A 20,277-nucleotide genomic window follows, 5' to 3' on the forward strand; every position below is an offset into this window, starting at 1 on the left:
TAAAATTCCTGAAAACAGCAGAATGTGTTGCTAATAGTGTATGTTGCACTGCTAAGAATCAGACGCTAGGGAGGCAGCGCACGGAGATCGGGGAGTCCCCGCCGATCGAGTGCCTGTGATAGGCGGCGTCAGAGCAAGGAAAGCTAATCCGTACTGCGGCTGCTGTGTCAGGTGCGGCAGGACGGCTTCTGCTGGAGTTCTTCCCTTGTCCGCTGGGCTCTCCCCCAGATGTCCCTTTGCTGCTTCCTTAACGTCTTTTCTCACCTGGTCCCGGTCAGAATCTCTGTTTATTACTGTGACTTGTGCCCACCCCTTACCCCCTTTCCCCCGGACTGCAGTTTTCTCTGTAGCTTGATTTGTAACATTCTGTATATACGTCTCCTTGTGCTCACTGCTTTCTCTTGGTTTCTCCACGCCAGCATATAAACTCCAAGAAGGCAGGACTCTCTGTTGTGTTCGACATCGCCGGCCCATTGCTTAGAACAGTGCCTGGCACACGCTGGGTCTCAGATATCCGCGGGATGAAGTATAGACTCTGTCATTAGGCTTTTCATAGTCTCTGTGTGTATGTGTATGTGAATGATTTAATATGCGAAATGAACATCAGTGTAATAGTTAATTACTTTTTATTGCTGTTGAGAAATAAGATTTGCCCATTTTATGAACAAATGACCATTTGCAATCTTTTTTCCCTGAGTATTTTTGGGAGAAAATCTGCCAAATAATGCCTCTGTTTAGTAAGCTGCGTTTAAGTTCAGGTCCAGTGTGTTACACGTTGAAGAAAACTGGGGATTTAGACTAAGTTACTTATTGGGCTCATGGTATTTGTGAAATCTGGCGCTGAGATGATGTGAAGCTTGCCTGTGTAGTAGCAAAAGTATCTGTTAACTCAGGGCTACCCCTCCTAGTAAAAGTGAGCTCTGACTCTGATGTTTTTCAAAAAGGCTGTTGCTTTGTTTAATTTTATTTATACTGTTACCACTTTTTTTTTGTTTAATTTGAAGACCGTTTTTATTTTATTTTATTTTTTTGTTTCATCTTATTTTCGCAGACAGGCTCGAGGAGAGAGCACCCCCAGATAAGAATGTAGACCCACTTTCCGCTGCACATAGCCGTCCTCCAGAAGATCCTTTTGGTTCTCTTCCTTTCATTTCTCACTCAGGCAAGTCACATATGCAACATTGTCATCACTGAAAATACACGCGGAAGCAACAATAATAAAGATAACAACCAAAAAACCCCTTATTAATATAAGGCCAAAGTCAGGATTAGGTGTTAGGTGCAGAAGACGAAACTTATTTTTACCTTCGCTGCCGCAGTCTTCCTCACAGTCTCCTTTCCATTGGGTGATGCAGGTGTGTCTTTTGCCGACATAGAAAAATGCTGACATACACAGTAGAGCTGTCACTCTCTTTTTCTCTCTGTTGTTGGGTATCAGTGAAACAAATTCATGCATGAATATCTCTTTTTCTATATTTAAAGATCTTTTTATGCTCAGCTTTTGCTTAAAAATTCTCTATTTTCCTAGTTTATACGTTCTCTTTTGTAGTTGTATTTGAAAAGTATTCGTGATTTTGTATCATGTTGCTCTTCGTATATCCTCACTTCAATTTCTTTTTTTTTTTTTGCTTTGATTTCAATTTAGAATTTAAATATTGTTATTACCATTAAAAAATATCTATAGTAATATTTTCTAAGTAATCCCCCAGCTGGCACCGTCAAGGATACTCGGCTGGAATAGGGTCCTGCTTCGTGGAAAATGTGTGTGTGTGTGTGTGTGTGTGTGTGTGTGTTCCTAATGGAAAAAAAGGAGTTTGATCTTAGAAAAAGGAGATATATTAGAAGAAATAATGAGTCGACAGATGGTTCTAGCATTCTTTTCCTAGTATTTCTCACTCAGGCACATTATGTATATGTAATAACATCATTGCTGTCATTTAAAAATGCACCCAACTGAGAAAACAAAAAATGACACACCTTATAAACAAAAGAAAAACCTATAAATAGAAGTTTAATAAGATATAGGTGTTGTTTTTTTTTTTTTTTAAGATTTTATTTATTTATTTGACAGGCAGAGATCACAAGTAGGCAGAGAGGCAGGCAGAGAGAGAGAAGGGGAAGCAGGCTCCCCGCTGAGCAGAGGGCCCGATGTGGGACTTGATTCCAGGACCTTGAGACTATGACCTGAGCTGAAGGCAGAGGCTTAACCCTCTGAGCCACCTGGGCACCCAAAGAAATGATATTTACCCTAAAAGTACCCCTCCAAAAGAACCTTCTTAGATTTCGTGTAACCATGAGCATTGGAATGGTTTGGTTATGAAGAATTGAGCTTACAGAATGGAATAAAGGATGGAATGGTCACAGGTGAGATGTTCATCTAGAAAGAGAAGGAAGGGTAGTCACTTGGCTAATCAGCACTGTTAATTTGTATTCACCAGATCTAAAGTATGTAATTAAGTTGAAACTAAAAATAACAGATTTGCACTGAGTGAACTATTCATTATCAAGCTTCAATACACTATGTATAATTTTTAAGTTACAATAAACTATTTGGGGTCATTTGTTTTTCTCATAATAAAATAATCGAATCTACTGGAACAAATATTGTCTTTTCTGTAAGATTTAGGAAGAAACTGGAAAAAGAAAAATGAATTCTGCTCAGTGAAAATACACTCCACCTAACATTGGGAGCGTCTGGAGATGCGTAGGACTGAGAGAGAGAGAGAGTGTGTGCGCGTGTGTGCGTGTGTGTGTGTGTGTGTGTGTACACAGAATGCAAAATGATAGGTGTATGTGATAAACCATCTTACTTCAATCTGAGGGTTGACAGTTACTGAATATAACTGTATTTTATGCCAACCAGATGGAGAATCCTACTTGAGAATAAAGTAAATTTAGTCATGAAGCAGAATGCTATAAGAATTCAGCAAGTTTTAACTCCATTGGGAAAGTACGTTTAAGAGGAAGTTCCATTGTCCTAAATCTAGTGTTCCTTACACTGGTTTTGTTAGGAATTGTGCTCTTTTTATTTTGAAAGACAAAATTTCTGTGAGAACTTTTAATCTTAACTTTGAAGTTATGATGGATTAATTTTTGCTTTTTCTTCAGTTTATCATAAGTTTACAAAATTAGTTTTTAAACTTAATTTTATTAATCAAAATACTTATGTACTTTAAAAAGTTAGATTTAACAAGTTTATAATGAAAAAATTCACTTATCTGCCTGCTGCCTCCATGCCCCCATCCCTGTTCAGATTCCGTAGAGATGATTTTTCACTTCTGATATTTAATACATCATCCTTACTCTGCTCTCTTACTCTTACTCTACACCTCCTCCCACCCCGGCTGGCAGGGATCTCCTTTCTTCCCTTGGTTTGTTAGCCAAGCAACCCTCTACTAGTTTCTTGAGAAACTGTGCATGGGAGGAAAAGTTTTAAGCTTTTCTGCCTAAAAATATCTTTTTTTCTAACGGACACTTGATTGATAATTTGCGTAAATAATTCTACGCTGGATGTAATTTTCCCTGTGAATTTTTGAGGTATTGCTTCATTGCATTGCAGCTTAAAAAAAAAAAAAAAAGGCTTCAATTAGTGGGAATATTCTCTATGTCCCTACCCTGGGTCCCATAGCCTCTTCCAGAATACCTTTCCCCCCCATTTCTGTAAGAGCTGCGTGTACTCCAGAGCTGGTACAGTCGGCTGACCACCTTGATCTGTTCACACAGACGCTTCTTTCTGATTTGTTTGGTGCGTTAGATTATGCTACCGCGTTTTCAGGCTTTTCGGAAACTTAGGTGGAGATAACATTTTGATAGATCGTGTCTTAAATTGTTCAAACCTAGCTTTTCCTGTTCTTGTTTTTAAACATTTCTTTATGGGCCAAATTAAATTTTGTACATATCCATTTATGCAGAAATCAAATAATTATATCAAGAATATGTTTGGTGCTGTATGTAAGGGTAATATCGTATTCCCTAAGATGATATTTTAATCATCATGGAATCATATTTACCTTTTATGTCAGGTTACTAAACTGTTAGTAGAGTGGTATATCGTAATTATAATACTGTAATTCCAAAACAGCTTTGGAATTCTGAAGTCCTGGGTGTAAATCTTGGTTGTGTCACAGATTAGCTGTGTGATAGAAGATGTTGCCTCAGTTTCTTGGAGGGTTTCTTTATCTTAGACTGGAGATGATATTAGCTACTTGATGAGATCATTGAAAGAATCAAAGAGGAGTGTTACACAAAGCACAACATTCTCGGTGGTGTTGCTAGCGTGACTGTTGTTGGTAGTGTTAATACATAATATGTTTACTCGTTACTAAATTAAAAAAATTTTTTTGTTAAATAAGTTGTAACTGCTGTCTAGCTAGTAGTACTACAAAATTCCAGTAATAATAAGCTAGAATCCTCTTAACTACTGGTACCTTGAAATAACACGTACAGTCTGATTTTGAAGGTTTTCACTACCAAGAACTATTTGGATAGTGCTAATTCTATCCTTATTAAAGCATTAACTACCAGTACACACATAAAACTTTATTACAAGCATGGGATTCATTCCCCCATCAAACCCACACACTCGCCCTTCTCCCGCAGGCATCATTTTACAGTTAGTTTGTATACCAACACGGGAATTGAAGTGTGAACTGCTTGATTTTAATAAACACAACTTCTGACACATAGAATATTTGAAGAATTTTGTTGACAGGCTGTATTAAGTTACGGAAGTTTTAGATTTCATATATTGCATTTCATTTTTAATTAGGTTTGGTAGTTACTCTTCCAAATCCCAGATCCACTTCATGGTTCTCGTTACCGAACAGGAGGCTAAATTTGAGTTTAAGGTTAGGAAAGGTCACATTGTGTATAGCGAATACTTGTTGGGACGTAGACTGTTGCAGGATCGTCCGTTCAAATGCTATGTCGTTTTATAAGTGATGATGAATGTATTGCTTATATTTTTAGATTCTAGTAATTCTTGAAGATCAAGAATTTTCCTCTTCCAGGGTGTCAGTGATAATGGTTACCATTTATTAAGTTCTGTTTTATACATACAGTCAAAACTGAGGCTCAGAGAGTGCCAGTGACTTGGTTAAGGTCAGATAGTTTAAGTTTCTAAGTAGGAATCCAGCTCTGTCTGCTTCTAAACTCTCTTCTGTAAATAGTAGCAAAACAAAGATGTTGAGTAGCCTGTTTTAAATAAAAATCTGCATAATAAAAATGTCAGTTTTGTAGCATTTTTAAATTGGCTGGAAAATACTGTTCACAAGTAGCATGATTCTTTTTTTATACTCAGGCCTTGTCACTTGGCCTGTCTTCGGAGAAACAGTACAGATTTGGATAAAGTCTCCTAATGCACTGATGCTCAGTCCCGGCATGGCGCGTTGCTGGGGAGTGACGGCAGGCGGGATGCTGTCGGTTCAGAGTGGGCTTTCAACTCCCACAGCCCCTCCCTTGTTCCCTAAATGATGAGACAACAGAAGGCATGTAATTACAAGAGCACTTTCCAGCCATTCATCCTCTATAATCTGATAGCAAAGAAAAGAACATCAAAATAAAATTTCCTTGAAGCTGGAAGCTTCTTATATGATTAAAAATGTACCACCTGTTTTATAACTGAAAGAGCTATCGTCTAAAAGATGGGAGCCTGATGAGAAGAGTAAGATGCAAACAAGGCCCCCCCACTTTTTGACATTTTCTAAATATTTTGAATTTTCTGCTATAGTTTATGAAGGTTAATTTATGTGGCTGAAGAATACATTGTTTGCAATATTCATTTAAAATAATGTGGCATTAACTAGGATTTCACGCTTCTCCCCAAAGAGTATGAAAGAATAATGTAATAAATATGAAAACTGACCTTAGAAATTTAACTTTTGAGTTTGGAATCCTCTCTGGGGCTGGGCAAGACTACGGTATTTTTGAAATTTTAACATCTAGAAATTTCCTTTTATGAAAACTCAGGCACGAAATGGATGGAATTATGTTCTGATATTATTTGGCAGATTCATGTCCGGAAGTTCATTTGGTGAGTTAGGCTTGTTCCTCAGACCCTCCCAGTTGTTTCTACCGGGTTAGTCACTTCCCGGATGGCGGGGATCGGGGGGAGCAGGCGCGTTTCCCTGCTGCTAAAGTGGACGGTCAGCTTCCCGAAGCTGGGAAATGCTCTCTTCACCTTTGTGTGCCATACAGGACCTTGAGAAGTAAGTTCATTACTTTAGTAACCGAATATAATCTCTCTTTGTACACACACACATACCCTAGTATTTAATGAGATTTTACTAAGTAAAGTGAATATTATTTAATGTTCAGCTCTATCAGGTAAGTTCGTTATTGCCTTTATTTTATAGATGAGGAAATGGACGCTTTTTTGGGTGTTTATCTTCTGTGGATTTTGTAAAGTTGAGTATTGGTTCATTTGGTGGTGAAGCCTTATAGTAGTTCTAGACCTCAGGCCTACAGACTATAAAACACTCAGCCCAAGATAGGTATTGTACAGTTCAGCAAAACACTGTTTGCTGAAGTGGAAACAATATGGGGCATTTTTTTTTTTTTCCCCCCAGACACAGCTTTGTAAAGGAAATCGAAAGAAGTTCAGAATAGGTTTGTGGCGGCATTTTGTTGGGTTGACAATGAGCTGTGTGGAGTATTTGCTGGTGATGATATTCTACTGGTAGTTTAATTGTAGGATTTACAGGTGAGAGTTTTACACTAGTGTCAGCTGAAGTCACTCCGACGTTGGGGTGTGTGGCCTTAAGCTTGGATGTTAGTCAACTTCTTCTAGCTTCATGTGCCTCATGTATAAAAAGACTACATCTCTAAAAACCCCTTCTTTTTTTTGCTTTCAAATATAGTTGCAGCTATGAAAGAGGATCAAGGTCACCGGCAGAAACGGAGGGAAAAGGGAAAGCCAGGCAGAGAGCTGGAGACTAACAGTGCGGATCTCCCAAGTGGCAGGAGGGCAGGACCGTGATCGGACGTAGAGCAAGGGGGACATTTTCGAAGATGTAGCTAAGAAAGGTGAAAAGATCATTAACAGTCCTTTCAAAGCATTTTCACCCTGAGTTGTTGTGGGAGCCTCATGGTGGGGAGTTAAGAGACAGTGTCTGAGAGGCCTTGGTGCCGCGTTCGTGTGCTTAACAGTATTTGCGCCTGTCCTGTGTGATGCGTTTCTCAGTGTCACTGAAGCATATGGTGGGCACTCCATAAATTAGCCTGAAACGATGGTGCACTACGCCCGCAGCACTGGCTCAGCCCCTCCCTGAGTCCCCGCCAGCAGTGTGGGAAGCCCCTCGCATATGTTCTCGCTTTAATCCTTGGGACAACTTTCAGAGGCGAATACTGATGCCCTCTCTACTCTACAGAGGAGGGAAGTGACCCGCGAGGCAGTGCACGAATCCAGGCCAGCACAGGGCACTTCTATTCAGTATCTTCTGCAGATAAAGGAAGGGAAGGATGCTATGTGTTGTTACATAAACAGTTATCAGAGGGCCAGTGTGGCGTTTAGGTAAGTAGTAAATGCGTTATACTTGCAGTACTGAAAAACTGAACCATTGCTCTAGCTGGTTCTGAACTATTACCTTGCCGTTCTGTATATGACATATTAAGCCAGTGAAATACCTTTAATCAGCAGGATCTATGTGTTTAAGTATACTAGTTCTCTTGACATTTTAGTGATTTCGCATTGTTGTAACTTTTTTTTTTAAAGATTTTATTTATTTGAGAAAAAGAGAGCACACAAGCCAGGGGAGGGGGCAGAGGCAGTGGGAGAAGCAGGCTTCCGGCTGAGCAGGGAGCCTGACATGGGCTCCGTCCCAGCCCCAGGACCCTGAGATCATGACCTGAGCCGAAGGCACATCCTAACTGACTGAGCCACCCAGGTGTCCCTGTTGTAACTTCTCCCCCCAACACATTACTTGGAATTTTCCTGAGGGACCATTTACATGCTGCACAAGACAATTAAAAACTTTCATAACCCTTTATTGAATAATTTATCCAAATCTACATTGTCTTAGTCCTTTTATTTCCAGGATTTTGTTCTGATTGGATTTTGGCTATTTGCAGAAATCAGACCAACCTCAAAAGATAAGCATTACTCAAAAAGCTGAAATTTTGTAGTCTGTGGTTCCAAGGCACAGAACAGAAATAATATCCTAACAGAAGCCATCCAGGTCTTCTAATGTATTTAGTTTAAGGAAAGAAGAATGCCCTACTCAGAGCCAAAAATAAAAGTTAGTCAGCATATGAGAATGTACAGTGTTTTATCAAAACTGATTCATAGAGAAAGATAACTGAGGTATCTTTCTGGGCACATTCTAGACATTTTTTTATTCTTTAAATATATCTTTCTAGTGCTTATTCTAAATATAGCTTCCCTTCCACCCACTTGAAAAACAGCCATTTTTTATGTTAATAATACAGTTCTCAGTAAATATAGGGATTATTAGGATTTAAGATATATTGAATTATAAGGAAACATATTTAGGCTGTACTTTGGGGAAATTAAATAGTGAAATAATCCTGATTTAAATTTCATAGTAAATCACATGTGTAATATTTACTCTAATAACTAGAAGAAGCAGTCTGGCCCCAGGAGCAAACAGTAGGAATATCTGAATTCTTTCCTTTTCTTTTTTTTCCCAATTACAGGACTATGTTTAGGCAAAGAAATAGAATGTAAGAGTTGATGGCATTTAACTGTGAAGCCACATTTTAAAGTACTATACATTGTACAGTGGATAACCAACTTTATAACCGTAGTACTTAATTTGACAGTCTTCCGTGCCTATGGAATAGGACTAAAAGCCTTAGAAATATGAAATAACCTCAAATTTTTTAAATTTCCCATTTCTTTCTCATTTCTACTATAGTTTCACAATGAAGACAGGATGCTTCAGTAGATCACTTTTACTGCAGAAAGTAGAGCCTTCTCTAGGATTGCTGTAACAAACAGCCTGGAATTTAACTTTCCCTCAGCAGGAGGTACTGGAGAGGGAGGACCGCATGCATTTACACTGTTGTAATGTAACAATGTAAATTACAATTACAATTACAGTTGTAATTACAATTACAACAATTACATTGTTGTAATGGTGCTTAACATTTAAGTTGCATTTAGTATGCTGTCGGAAAAGTTGAAGTTCATAGCTGCTCCTGATTCTCTTGTGAAAATGTGGGAGAAGAAAGGAATTCGGATTAATGTCCTTGCTTGTCTTAGTTTTATAAAGGGGAGACAGTAAAAGAAAGAAAACCCATTTTTCTATAACCAACAGAAAATTTCCCCCGTTGCCCATACTTTTTCCAGGGTTGTAATCTGAAACCGCAAAGATGGAATAGATCATTGTGTGCGTCTGTTCTTGGGTTTCTGAAAGCAGTCTTTTCAGTTTCTTCTACTGTGCCCCCAACTACAGCTGTTTAAAAATCAGAGACAGTTTCCAGGATCCAGTATGCACCCTTGTATGTGGATATACATTTGTGTGCCTACTTTTTCCTGGCCATTAAAAATATATATATATATATGTTTTATGTAATCTCTACACCCAGTGTCGGCCTTGAACTCACCATCCTGATATCAAGTCACATGTTCTTCTGACTGGCCGACCCAGGTACTCATTTTCTGGCCGTTTCTAAGGTGGACCTGAACGCCTCTTGGATTAGCCGCACCAAGCTGCACTCATCTCTGGGGTGCCTGGGGGCTCAGTCGGTGAAGTGTCTGCCTTCGGCTCAGGTCCTGATCCTGGGGTCCTGGGATCGAGCCCCACGTTGGGCTCCCTGCTCAGTGGAGAGTCTGCTTCTTCCTCTCCTGCCTTTCCACCAGCTTGTGTGCTCACTGTCTCTCAAATTAATAAAATCTTTAAAAAAGTAAGAAAGAATTGCACCCCCCTTCCCCCTGCACTTATACTCACTGTTGACCACTGGGTCCAGACAAGACCCTAGAAGGGCGGAATTTCGGGGATGAAGTGATTGAGTTCGGCCTTGTTCTGGAGGTGGTGCTGGTCGTGTACTCTGGAGTGATTGTTGGGCCATCTTCTAAGTCCTTTCTTTGTAACAATCTGATGAGTAGAACCTGGAATTACATTATTCCTTCATATCATGATAATTTGTATATTTCGTCATATTATGCTTGAGGGTACAGAGTATTAGCTAAGATCTTGTCAGAGATTGTTACTGGATTAAAGTTCATTAGCTCTGTATTAATTATGTATAATGAATATGTAGAATGAGGGAATAACAGTAAATCCATAAAGTGAAATTGATATTAAAAAAGGAGAGTTTTCTTATTCCTTTTTCCCCTCAAGGAAAAAGTATATGATCATGGTTCTAGTTAAAATGCTGAAAAACTAGAAACAACCTAGAGGTAAATATAAATCTTACAATGTTACACATACAAAGCTTTATCATGTTCCTGTCAGTTAATAAGTATATTGATGCCTGTGAACATGCATTAAAAGTGGAGACTGAAAAACCCCACAAATTTTTATTCACGCTGAAAATTTAAAAAATGGAACTGGGGGTGCCTGCGTGGCTCAATGCGTTAAGCACCTGACTCGATTTCAGCTCAGTCGTGATCCGTGACGTGAGACCGAGCCCCGCTGTGGTCGAGCGTGAGACCGAGCCCCAAGCAGGGCCGAGCGTGCAGCTGCTTAAGATTCTTTCTCTTTACCCCCTTCCCACCTCTCCCACTCCGCCAGTGCTCGCTCGCTCTCTTAAAAAACAAAAACAAAAACAAACGAAAACAAAACTATAGCACTTAACATAAAGAAATCTATGTCTATATTAAAACAACTTCAAGAAACTGACAGTGTGGATAGAATGAGTAGGAAATGACGTATGTGTCTTGGAAGAGCACTAGTGGCCAGCTGGGTAAAGGAAACAGTTAATTTAGAAGACTGAAGGGCACCTGAGTGGCTCAGTGGGTTGAGCCTCTGCCTTCGGCTCAGGTCATGATCCCAGGGTCCTGGGATCGAGCCCCGCATCAGGCTCTCTGCGCTGCAGGGAGCCTGCTTCCTCCTCTCTCTCTGCCTGCCTCTCTGCCTACTTGTGATCTCTGTCTGATAAATAAAGAAAAAATCCTTTAAAAAAAAAACAAGATTCAACTAGAATAACAAAGAGAAAGTCAACTGAAGGACTGTGTCCTATGTTAAATTTTCTAGAAGATCTCTATGCCCTAGAAACGGAATTTCCCTAAGAAATTGTAGAAACAGGGCTGCCTCGGTGGTTCAGTCGGTTGGGCCTCTGCCTCTGGCTCAAGTCATGATCTCAGGGTCCTGGATGGAGACCCCCCACCCTTGGGCTCTCTGCTGAGCAGGAAGTCTGCGCTTTTCATTCTCCCTCTGTGCTCTTCCTCTCTCAAATAAATACAATCTTCAAAAAAGAAAAAAGTTGTAGTATTTTTTCAGAGTGTATTTTGCAAAATCGTTTATAAAGTTAATAGGTGCTACTTGTACATAAAAGTGTTTATAGTGAAGCAAATTTGGGAAGTCCTGGGTTTCACAAGATGAAGCAGATTTTTTTGTATAGGACTTGGCAGCACCTTTAGTGAGCATTTTCCAGGTAGAGGCATATTAAAGGCAGCATTTTATAAACTCAGGTACCTGAGACTATAGAGCTGTTTGGTTTTTGTAAGAAGAAACATGTTCTGTGGATACAGGTTGGAAAACATTCTGGAATGTTCCCGGAGGTGTCCATGAGCAGGCGTGATGGGTACACACGGTGGAGCTCTGGGTGGGTAAGGAGCTTGAAGTAGTAAGTTAAACTCTATCATAGAGGAAATGCCCACAGTGAGGGATGATTCTTAGTCTTTGCCGTTACACTTTTTTTTTCTTTTGGATAAAAATTCACAAAAATTCTATAGCTAATCTAAAGGTAATCTTTGTTTTTAGTAAGTAAAAGTAAGCTGTATGGAGGAGAAGTCGAACTCGAGAATCTGCATCTGATTGGGTTTTAATCTGTTAGGATTTCAGATAAGCCTGTCATAAATTTGTAAAGAGACAGCATTTAGCTCCTGGCTCGTTTCGTGGAACTGGTAGATGAATAATGGATGAAGATGACATTGAAGTAGAACCTGACGGTAGTTCAGTCTCCTTTCCCCCTCCTCAGCCTGGTCCTCGCGTCACGGCTGCCAACCAGCTGCACGGGCTGACCGGAGCCCGTGGCCGCCGTCCGTTCTCGGTTCTGCCTCCCCGGCTCCATGCTCCCCGCTGCCCCTCGGCTGCCCGGGCCCTGTGCCCGCCGGTTGCGGTGCTGCTCTCCGACTTTGCGGTTGGCTCTGCGGGCTCGTGTGCTGCCCGCAGCTGGGTGACACCGGCGGCGCAGTGCTGCGGCCCCTCACTTCCTCGGTCAGGTCCTCCAGACTCGGAACTCTGCGTGCCCTCGCCCGGGGGGTCGCCCACATCTCCGGTCTCCTGCACCTGTTTGCACCTAAATGCCTCAGGGCAGCTCAAGCCCGGGGTCCAAAGCCAAGTCCTTGCTGATCTCCGCTTCCCTCTTATCCGTTCTCTCGTGCGCGGCGGCGCTACGTCCTCCCCAGGTTCCCTCCCTGAGGCTCTCGTCCTTGGCGTCGGCTTGGCTGCCGCCACCTTGGCTGCCGCCACCGTGCAGGCCACCAGCATCCCGGGCTTGAATTTCTACCGCTTCCTCTTCGCCGAGCTTCTCGCTTCTCTCCGGCCTCGCTTCCCGTACAGCGCTCCGGGATGAGCGGTCTGAGCAGGACACCCATTTTACCGCTTTCCGTTCCCTACTGAATTTAGGACAAATTCCAGACGACGACTCGTGCCGGAAAGGCACCCTCACAGGCCGGGGGTTTCCCCTCCGCTTCCTGCCCCGTCTTCCGTGGCATCTTTCGTGGCATCTTCCGTGGCCTGTCCCTTCCACCGTGGCTGCGCGCTGCCTGTTGTCCTCGAACGAGCCCACTGCTTTCTTGCAGTCGCCGTCACGCTCGCCCTGGCTCCTCCTCGGAGCAGCTTGCTGCCTGTCCTTTGCATGGCTGGCTCCTTGTTACTGCTCAGTGTCAACCGTCCTCTCTCAGGGAAGCCTTTGCTGACTTTCCAGAGTAGGCGTCTGTGGACCCCTGCCCCCCCCCCCCCCCCCCCCCCCCCCCCGCCACTGCCCGGTTACTGCGGAGCGAGCTTGGACTCGTGTCTCTGTGCTTGCGCTGGCTCCCACCCTCGACGGTATACCCCGGAAGGCAGACTGGGGTAACCAACATTCTCCGTGTAACCAACATTTTTTTTTTAAATTAAACCTAAAAAAATGCAGTGACTGAATCCTGAGCTGAAAAAAATCTGCAAATGTAAAGAGTTCATTTTTGAATGTGTCTTTCTTTCTTGTGTTCCGAGTGTATTGGGTGCGCCCGTGGCTCTGAGCGCAGAGCAGTCACTACTGTTCATTCGACAAGTGCCGGTTCATGCTAAGCGAGGTGGATGACAGATAGGACCGTGTCTAGGAGCCCATAATCAAGGAGGGAAAACAGACAAGCAGACAGGAATCCTAATACAGTGCCACTGAGGCTGGTTCTGAGTTCATCACGAGCCCCCAATATGGGCGTTTTTCTAAGGGTGTCTTTGCAGGGCCCTGGCATCCGCTGGGTCTTGAAACACAGCCGGGTCCCCGAGGCCAGTCATCTGGGAGTGGGAGTGCCAGAAGGACGTTCCTGCAAGGGGCAGTAGGACATCGTAGGAAGATGTTCAGACAGCAGCAGTGGGCCGCTTGAAACCCAGACCTGTTGGGTTCCTCAGTCTCGGAGAGCAAACGTAGAGGTTGGGTAGCAGGAGAACTCAGGTAGAGCTATAGACCCGTGGAAGACATCAGGGTCTGAGGCTAAAGATGTGGGAGCACAGGATCTATAGAAGGGCGCCCTGTGCTGGGCTAAGGGTTACGGCTTTAGAGAGCCACTGAATGGGTTTAGGCTGGAGCCACATAATTAGTGTTTCAGAAAAGTCATTCTGGTGGCAGGATAGAGGAGCAGTTTGAGGGATGCCATACTGGAGGGAATAGATTCAAGAGTTTAAAAACACTCTTTGGTGAGGAAGGAAGATGATTTCCAGACTTCTGTTGATTTGCAGAACTAGTTAGACGTGTTGTTTACTAATTTAGTAGGAACTGGTGAGGAGCACATTTTAAGAGGAAAGATGCTCTCTTGAAATTGCTGAGTTTGGAGTAATAGTAGGATATATATTCATAAGTATTAGATAAGTAAGATAAGTATTCATGGTCAGTAGTAGAGAGTATTCATGGTCAGTAGTAGAGAGATCCAGTCGTGATGGTTAGCATGTAAGTATTTAAGACCACAGGAGGACATACAGAAGGAGAGAGCCAAGGATGGAACCCAGGGGAACATCCATGCCTTTGGAGATGTTCGTGAAAGAGAAGTCTCTGTGTGTGTGATCCGCAAGGAATAGTCAGGGAGGTGGGAAGACAGTAGTACTGACTCCTAAAGAGAAGGTAAGAACTCAGAGTGTCCTATGCCACAGGGACCACGTTAATAACGGGAAAGTGACCTGTGGTTGGATCAGTTAAAACTGATCCCTACATCTGGAAAATCAATTCAATACATCAGTGTCTTGGGGTGGCAGGATATCTTCATGTCACTAATGCAGTCTTTATTATATGCCATACAGTGAAATCGTAAGGCACTATATTTGATGCAGTTTTATGATGCATCGTACAGTGAACATATTGGTAGGTAAGTTTTTTTTTTTAAAGGTAGCATGCTTTTAATGGAATGTATAGTAGTGAAGATATGATAGTTAAAGGAAGATGTGGCCTATAGAGAAGGTAGGTGTCCTTGGTACGGTCTCAGTTCAGTACCTGGTCCTTGTCTTTGATCAGATTAAGGGATTGCACTCATGTTAGCTCAAGTCTTAAGATGACCAGAGGCTGATTTAAAAAATTACAGTGAAACATGACTGAGCAGACAAGCTCTTCCTGCTTGTTGATCTCTCTGGGAAAACTTTGTAACGGCCTTGAAATATGAACAGAAGGGGGTTTGGTAAATGTGGGATTCTGAGGAGGGGCGATTTGCTGAATAATCCTACTTCGAAGGTGGGAGAAGAAAATCTGCCTGTGCTATATTCAGAGGCCCCTTGTGGGTACCGTCAATCAAAGCCAGCCATCAGGGAGGGCCTGTGGTGAGTGGGAGGTGTGTAGGGCACAGAGGCAAGTAAATGCGGCTGCACTAGAGGACCTGAGCCCAGTGAGGGAAGAGGGAACTGTCGTTTGCTGTACGTGAGCGGGAAGGAGGCATGTGTCCTCGCCTTGGGTTTGGAGCCGCTGGGGCCCGAGGTGTGCTGGAATGCCGGAGTAACTGTTCTCTGACCCTGCAGGTTCCCCGGAGAAGAAAACGGAGCGCTCATCCGTGGGGGGCGAAGACGGCTCCGCGGACCCCATCAGGCACAGACGAGCCAGTCCGGTGGGTAAGGACCCGCGGGCCGGGAAGAAGAGCGCAGAGAGCCCCTCGCTGCGGGGTCCGGTGCCGCGGCGGACCGAGGAGTCCGACAGTGACTTTGAGTCGGACCCGCCGTCCCCGAAGAGCAGCGAGGAGGACGAGCAGGAGGACGAAGAGGCCCTCCAGGGGGAGCAGGGCGATTTCCACGACGACGACACGGAGCCGGAGAACCTGGGTCACCGGCCTCTGCTCATGGACTCGGACGAGGACGACGACGAGAAGCGCAGCTCCGACTCCGACGACGAGCGCGCCGAGGTGCGGGGCGGCCGTGGAGCCGCGCTCGTCGGCCGCGGCCATTCGCCCTCGGACGGGGCCGCGGACGCCGCGAGGCCGGAGGTGGACGTGTTCGGCGCCGTCCCCTTCCTCGCGGTGCGCGCCCTGCAGCCGCGCCCGGGCCCGCGCGGGGAGCCGCGCCCGCCGGACGCCGGTGCCGCCGCGCGCCCCGAGCCCGAGGAGCCCGACGTGTTCACGAAGGCGCCGTTCGGCCGCCGGGGGGGCGAGGACGACGGCCCCGGCCGCCCGCGGAGCGTGGACGCCTTCGGCCAGACGCCCTTCCAGCCGGTCCCCGCGCCCGCGGGCGGCAGCGGCAGCCGCGAGGACCTGTTCGGGCTCGTGCCGTTCGAGGAGCTCGCGGGGGCCCCGCCGCCCCGGGCCAAGCCGCGCGGCCTGCAGAAGCTGTCGTCCCGCCAGCGGCGCCCCAAGCCCGAGGCGGCCAGGGCCAATGGCAAGCGGCACCACGGCGCGGCCGCCGCCGCCAGGAAGCCCGCCAAGCCCGCCTTCCGCACCCCCGAGCGCGCACGCCGGCCCCGCAGGGCGGGCCGCCGCGACTCCCAGAGCAGCAACGAGTTCCTGACCATCTCGGACTCCAAGGAGAACATCAGCGTGGCCATGCCCGACGGCAGGGACCGCGGCGGCGGCCTGCAGCCCGAGGACAGCCTGCTGGACCCCTTCGGCGCCAAGCCCTTCCGTCCGCCCGAGCTGCCCTGGCTCGCCCCGCACCACCCGCCGCACCCGGGCCTGAGCGACCCGCGGGCCGACCACGGCCCCGTCCTGCCCGGGCGGCCCAGGGCGAGCTCGCGGCCCGGCGCGCTGCACAGCCCCGAGGCGCTGCGGACCGACGACTTCGGCGCGGTGCCCTTCACCGAGCTGGTGCTGCGGGCCGCGCCGGCCGAGCTGGACCCGTTCGGGGCCGCGCCGTTCCCCTCCAAGCAGTAGCGGCCGGACGCGCGCGGGCCCGCACGCCCGTCGCCAGAGCGTGGGTGGTTGTGCGGATCCGCGAGAAAACGCGTCTGTCCGTGGGTCCGTCGTCCCCAGCCCGTCGGAACAGGCCATTTCCAATAAGCCACATGGAGAGAGGAAGGCTGCGCGCGGGCCGGGGCGCCAGGAGAGCCGGGCCCCCGCATGCACGGACGGCGCGGGCCACCTCCGCAGCCGTGTCGCCCCGGAGCGGGCCTGGACGGTCCCTCGTCTCCGAGCGGCGCGTCCCCGGGTGTGCGCGCTGCGGGCTCCTGGCTCGATCCGGCCGTGAAGACGGAGCGCGTGGGCCCGAGCACCGGCTGCGCTCGCGGAGCTGTCGGTCTCTCCCCCTGCACGCGGTGTAGACCCCGGTTCTCCGGAGAAGCGCCGAGCTCCGTCTGCGGGAGCGGAGATGCCGGTCCCCGCGCTGTCCCCGGCGTCGTCGCGGAGCTAGAGCGACGGACTGTGGCGCCTCGGACGGTCGCATTTTCCAAGACAAGTGCCATTAGGACGGAGCACCCCGCGGGCGTCCCCGACAAGCCCGGGGATCACGGGGTGCGCACGGGGGAGGGAGACCGGGAACTTCAGGACACTCTGGTTCCCGAACGGCTGCTTGCTCCCAGGGTCGCCGTCGTGCCGGAATAAAGCCGATCGCTGGGAAACGGGGAGTGAGGACAGGGTTGCAGGGACACTGTGCTCCAGGACAAACACAGGTACCGAAACCCCGAGCTTTTGAGCCTTTTACAACATGAAATCGTGTTGCATCGAGAAATGGACTGTCCCGGGACGTGCCCCAGTCCTGAGCAGCAGCTCCCCGGCTCGGTTCGGGCGCGAGTCCTGCAGCGCGGACCGGAACCCACGAAGCCTTACGGGCCGGACCCCGTGTCCTGCCGCGAGTACCTCTGCGCTGACCCGGCGGACGCTCGGGCGGCTCCAGGGGTCCGCGGGCTGACGCGTCCGTCTCCGGTGACCAGAGAACGCAGCTACCAAATTGCCTTTTTTTTTACACCCCAAATCCTAATTAGAAACTTGAGATTTTATAGAAATTGTTTAATAAGATAGAAATTACTATATGAATTAATGTGAATCCGGTCTCTGTGCTTCCTGTGTCTCCGGCTATTTTAAGTTATAATTAACTGTTCTTCCCTGTCAACATTTAGAAGTTTCTAGAACTGTTAAAGCTATTTACAAAAAGGGGTGGAAACTAATTAACTGGCACTCTTCTTGATTGCTATACCTTAAATGAACTTTTTTTGAACCCAATTAAAGTCTATTTTATGAGTAATCTTATTAGAATCTCTTAATTATAGTGCCCCAGACGGAATGAGCTGTTTGCCTGTTTTCACAGTTCTAAACTTGGAAAGAAGCAAAGTATATGTGACTAAACTATATATTCATGTTTATTGTTTTTTTTCTTTGATGTTTGAAATCAGATATAAATTTGTGGACAAATAGGGAAGCAATATGTGAATCACAGTGTAGCAGAGGCAGACCAAGCATTGTGTTACTGCTTAAGAATCGTATTTTTAGAGCCCCGACTGCACCAATTACTTGTCCTTGTGCCAAAGGCAAATACTATGTTTGCACCTTCTTCCCCCCGATTCTCAGGTTGATTAATACTGCTAATGCAAATGCTCAAGTAGATATTTTTCAAAACTTTACAAGGTAGACTCAAGTGATACTTTTCTTTCATTTAGTAAATTCATGAACTATATATATAGTAGGTTTGTATCAAACAGATTTTTTTTTAATGAAAATTTGTTGGTGGATGTGTACACAGTATGTTGACTATTTTAGTCCCTTGGCCTTGGTCTCTGCTAGACCTCATGAGTTTCTTAATTTAAAAGAGGCAGTAGATGAATCAATGTGGTCTCCTTGGGATGTAAACATGAAATACTTAGATTGTGTCTGATACCAAGGCCTTGCTTACACTTGCTTTTTAATACACTGAACAATTGTAAGTGACTTAGACACTGATGTAGACGCTTCGGGCTTACAAAGTTGGATGGATTCTAAGGAAGTAGTTTTGACATGGTTTAAAATATTCCCATCCTTGTGTTTCTTGTATCACAGCCCAGTGACTTTCCTCTCTTGAGATTGTAGCTCAGAGGAACTATTAGGACTCAACAGGTGACCTAACAGGATAGACATGGGGAGATTCCCGTGTGCTGACGTAAAGGCATTTTCCAAGGAGTAGAGGATTTGGGTTGCGTTCCATTTTTCATTATCTCCTCCCACTATTGTTAGGACGTAGGCCACTCAAGCAATGCCCAGGTGGTTCCCTCATGAGAATTAGGAGGCTGGAGCTCCCAAGGCACGGGAAAGAGCCTAACCCATACCTGGGACACAGCTCTCAGTAAACGTTTGCTACTGTTCTGGGGTGGCCCAATGCTCGTTTAAGGAAGGAAAGTTGAAATTGTTTTTCCTGTTATTAATCAGGTGTCCTCTGTGCTTTTGTACGTAGTCCTAACAACCTGTAATACTTGAACATCACTAAGGGAAGTAAATTATGAAACTAGCAAAAATCTGAGGCCAAAGTTATTTCTGTCCTAACAGCTTTAATAATGCTTGTTGATTTTGAATAATCGTTGTTTAAAAGTGGACCATTAAGTTAACTTTTTAAATGTCACTTCAGCACAACTGTGTTTAAAAGATCAGCTTTTATGGCACTGAAGAATGTATCTGCTGAGAATGAAAGTTGCTTGGTGTATGTATTAGGTAGAGGAAGAAGGGTTTTAGGCCAGATGAAAAGTTAACTATTATTCAGAAGTATTGATTGGGAAATTCAGAAGACCCACGCCCTCCCTGCATGTGTATTTGGGCGCAGTTATGACCTTTTTTGGAGTTGTAGACAGATACACCTTCTGATCGCACCCACTTATTGTTCTAACAGTGATAGATTGTTGTCCTGAGGCTGGTGGAGAAGAGTCAGGTGGAACCCCTCCTCTGCTCTGATGTTCATAAGGCAGAGCCATTTTCTGCTTAGTTCAAGTTTTGGTACTTCATATAAGCATTGCTAGAAGGTACACACATGTATTAGTATCACTAGTTCTGAGGAGTTTGGTACATTTGTTTTAATATGTGTAGAATGTGCAGTAAACTTTTTCTTCCTTTTAGCAAACTCACTCATCATTGTTAGGTCTGATACTGAGCTGACAGATCTACTGTGACAATGAGATGACGTATCTACTGTGAGAATAAAAATTATGTTTAAAAACTTTTATGCACCAGGGTGTTTATATATTGAGGAAAATATATAAACACACGCATGCATGCAAATGTCACATCTCTCTTCTGTGGAGTTAATGTGAACTTTTAATTTTAAATGGAATTGCAACCACAATCATTACTAAAAGAACATTCACTCCTAGGGAGGTTTTACAAAAGCCACTAAAAGAATGAGGTAGATGAAAATGCAATGGGTTGTCATTTGGGGTTATTTTTATTTAAAAATTGTGCTACTTTTGAAAATTGTTTTTATTACTACTCTCTTTTTGTGATTGAAAGGTCATCTAATAGTAAGCAGTATAGTAATAGGAAGCTACTTTTTAAATTGCTGGCAAACAGCTTTAAGTGCACTTTCTTTGATTACA

At 45.3% G+C, this 20,277-nt stretch overlaps 2 protein-coding genes across 3 annotated transcripts in view; one reads left to right on the plus strand and one right to left on the minus strand.

Moving 5' to 3' along the window:
* The window catches only part of BMP2K (BMP2 inducible kinase), a 122,042-nt gene extending 105,278 nt beyond the window's left edge, over positions 1-16,764 (plus strand). The window contains exons 15-16 of one of the 2 annotated variants that reach the window (XM_032334693.1): positions 1,052-1,162; positions 15,327-16,764. In XM_032334693.1, coding sequence (XP_032190584.1) covers positions 1,052-1,162; positions 15,327-16,663 — 1,448 coding nt within the window. In that variant the 3' untranslated portion in view covers positions 16,664-16,764. The remainder of the gene's footprint in view (positions 1-1,051; positions 1,163-15,326) is intronic. The other variant, XM_032334692.1, reaches the window with a different exon arrangement.
* PAQR3 (progestin and adipoQ receptor family member 3) overlaps positions 10,053-20,277 on the minus strand; it is a 33,059-nt gene continuing 22,834 nt past the window's right edge. Inside the window, exon 7 of the mRNA XM_032334696.1 lies at positions 10,053-10,069. The gene's annotated coding sequence lies outside the window, so the exon portion shown is untranslated. The remainder of the gene's footprint in view (positions 10,070-20,277) is intronic.

This window comes from Mustela erminea, chromosome 2 (genome assembly GCF_009829155.1).
Source record: "Mustela erminea isolate mMusErm1 chromosome 2, mMusErm1.Pri, whole genome shotgun sequence".
Taxonomy (NCBI): domain Eukaryota; kingdom Metazoa; phylum Chordata; class Mammalia; order Carnivora; family Mustelidae; genus Mustela; species Mustela erminea.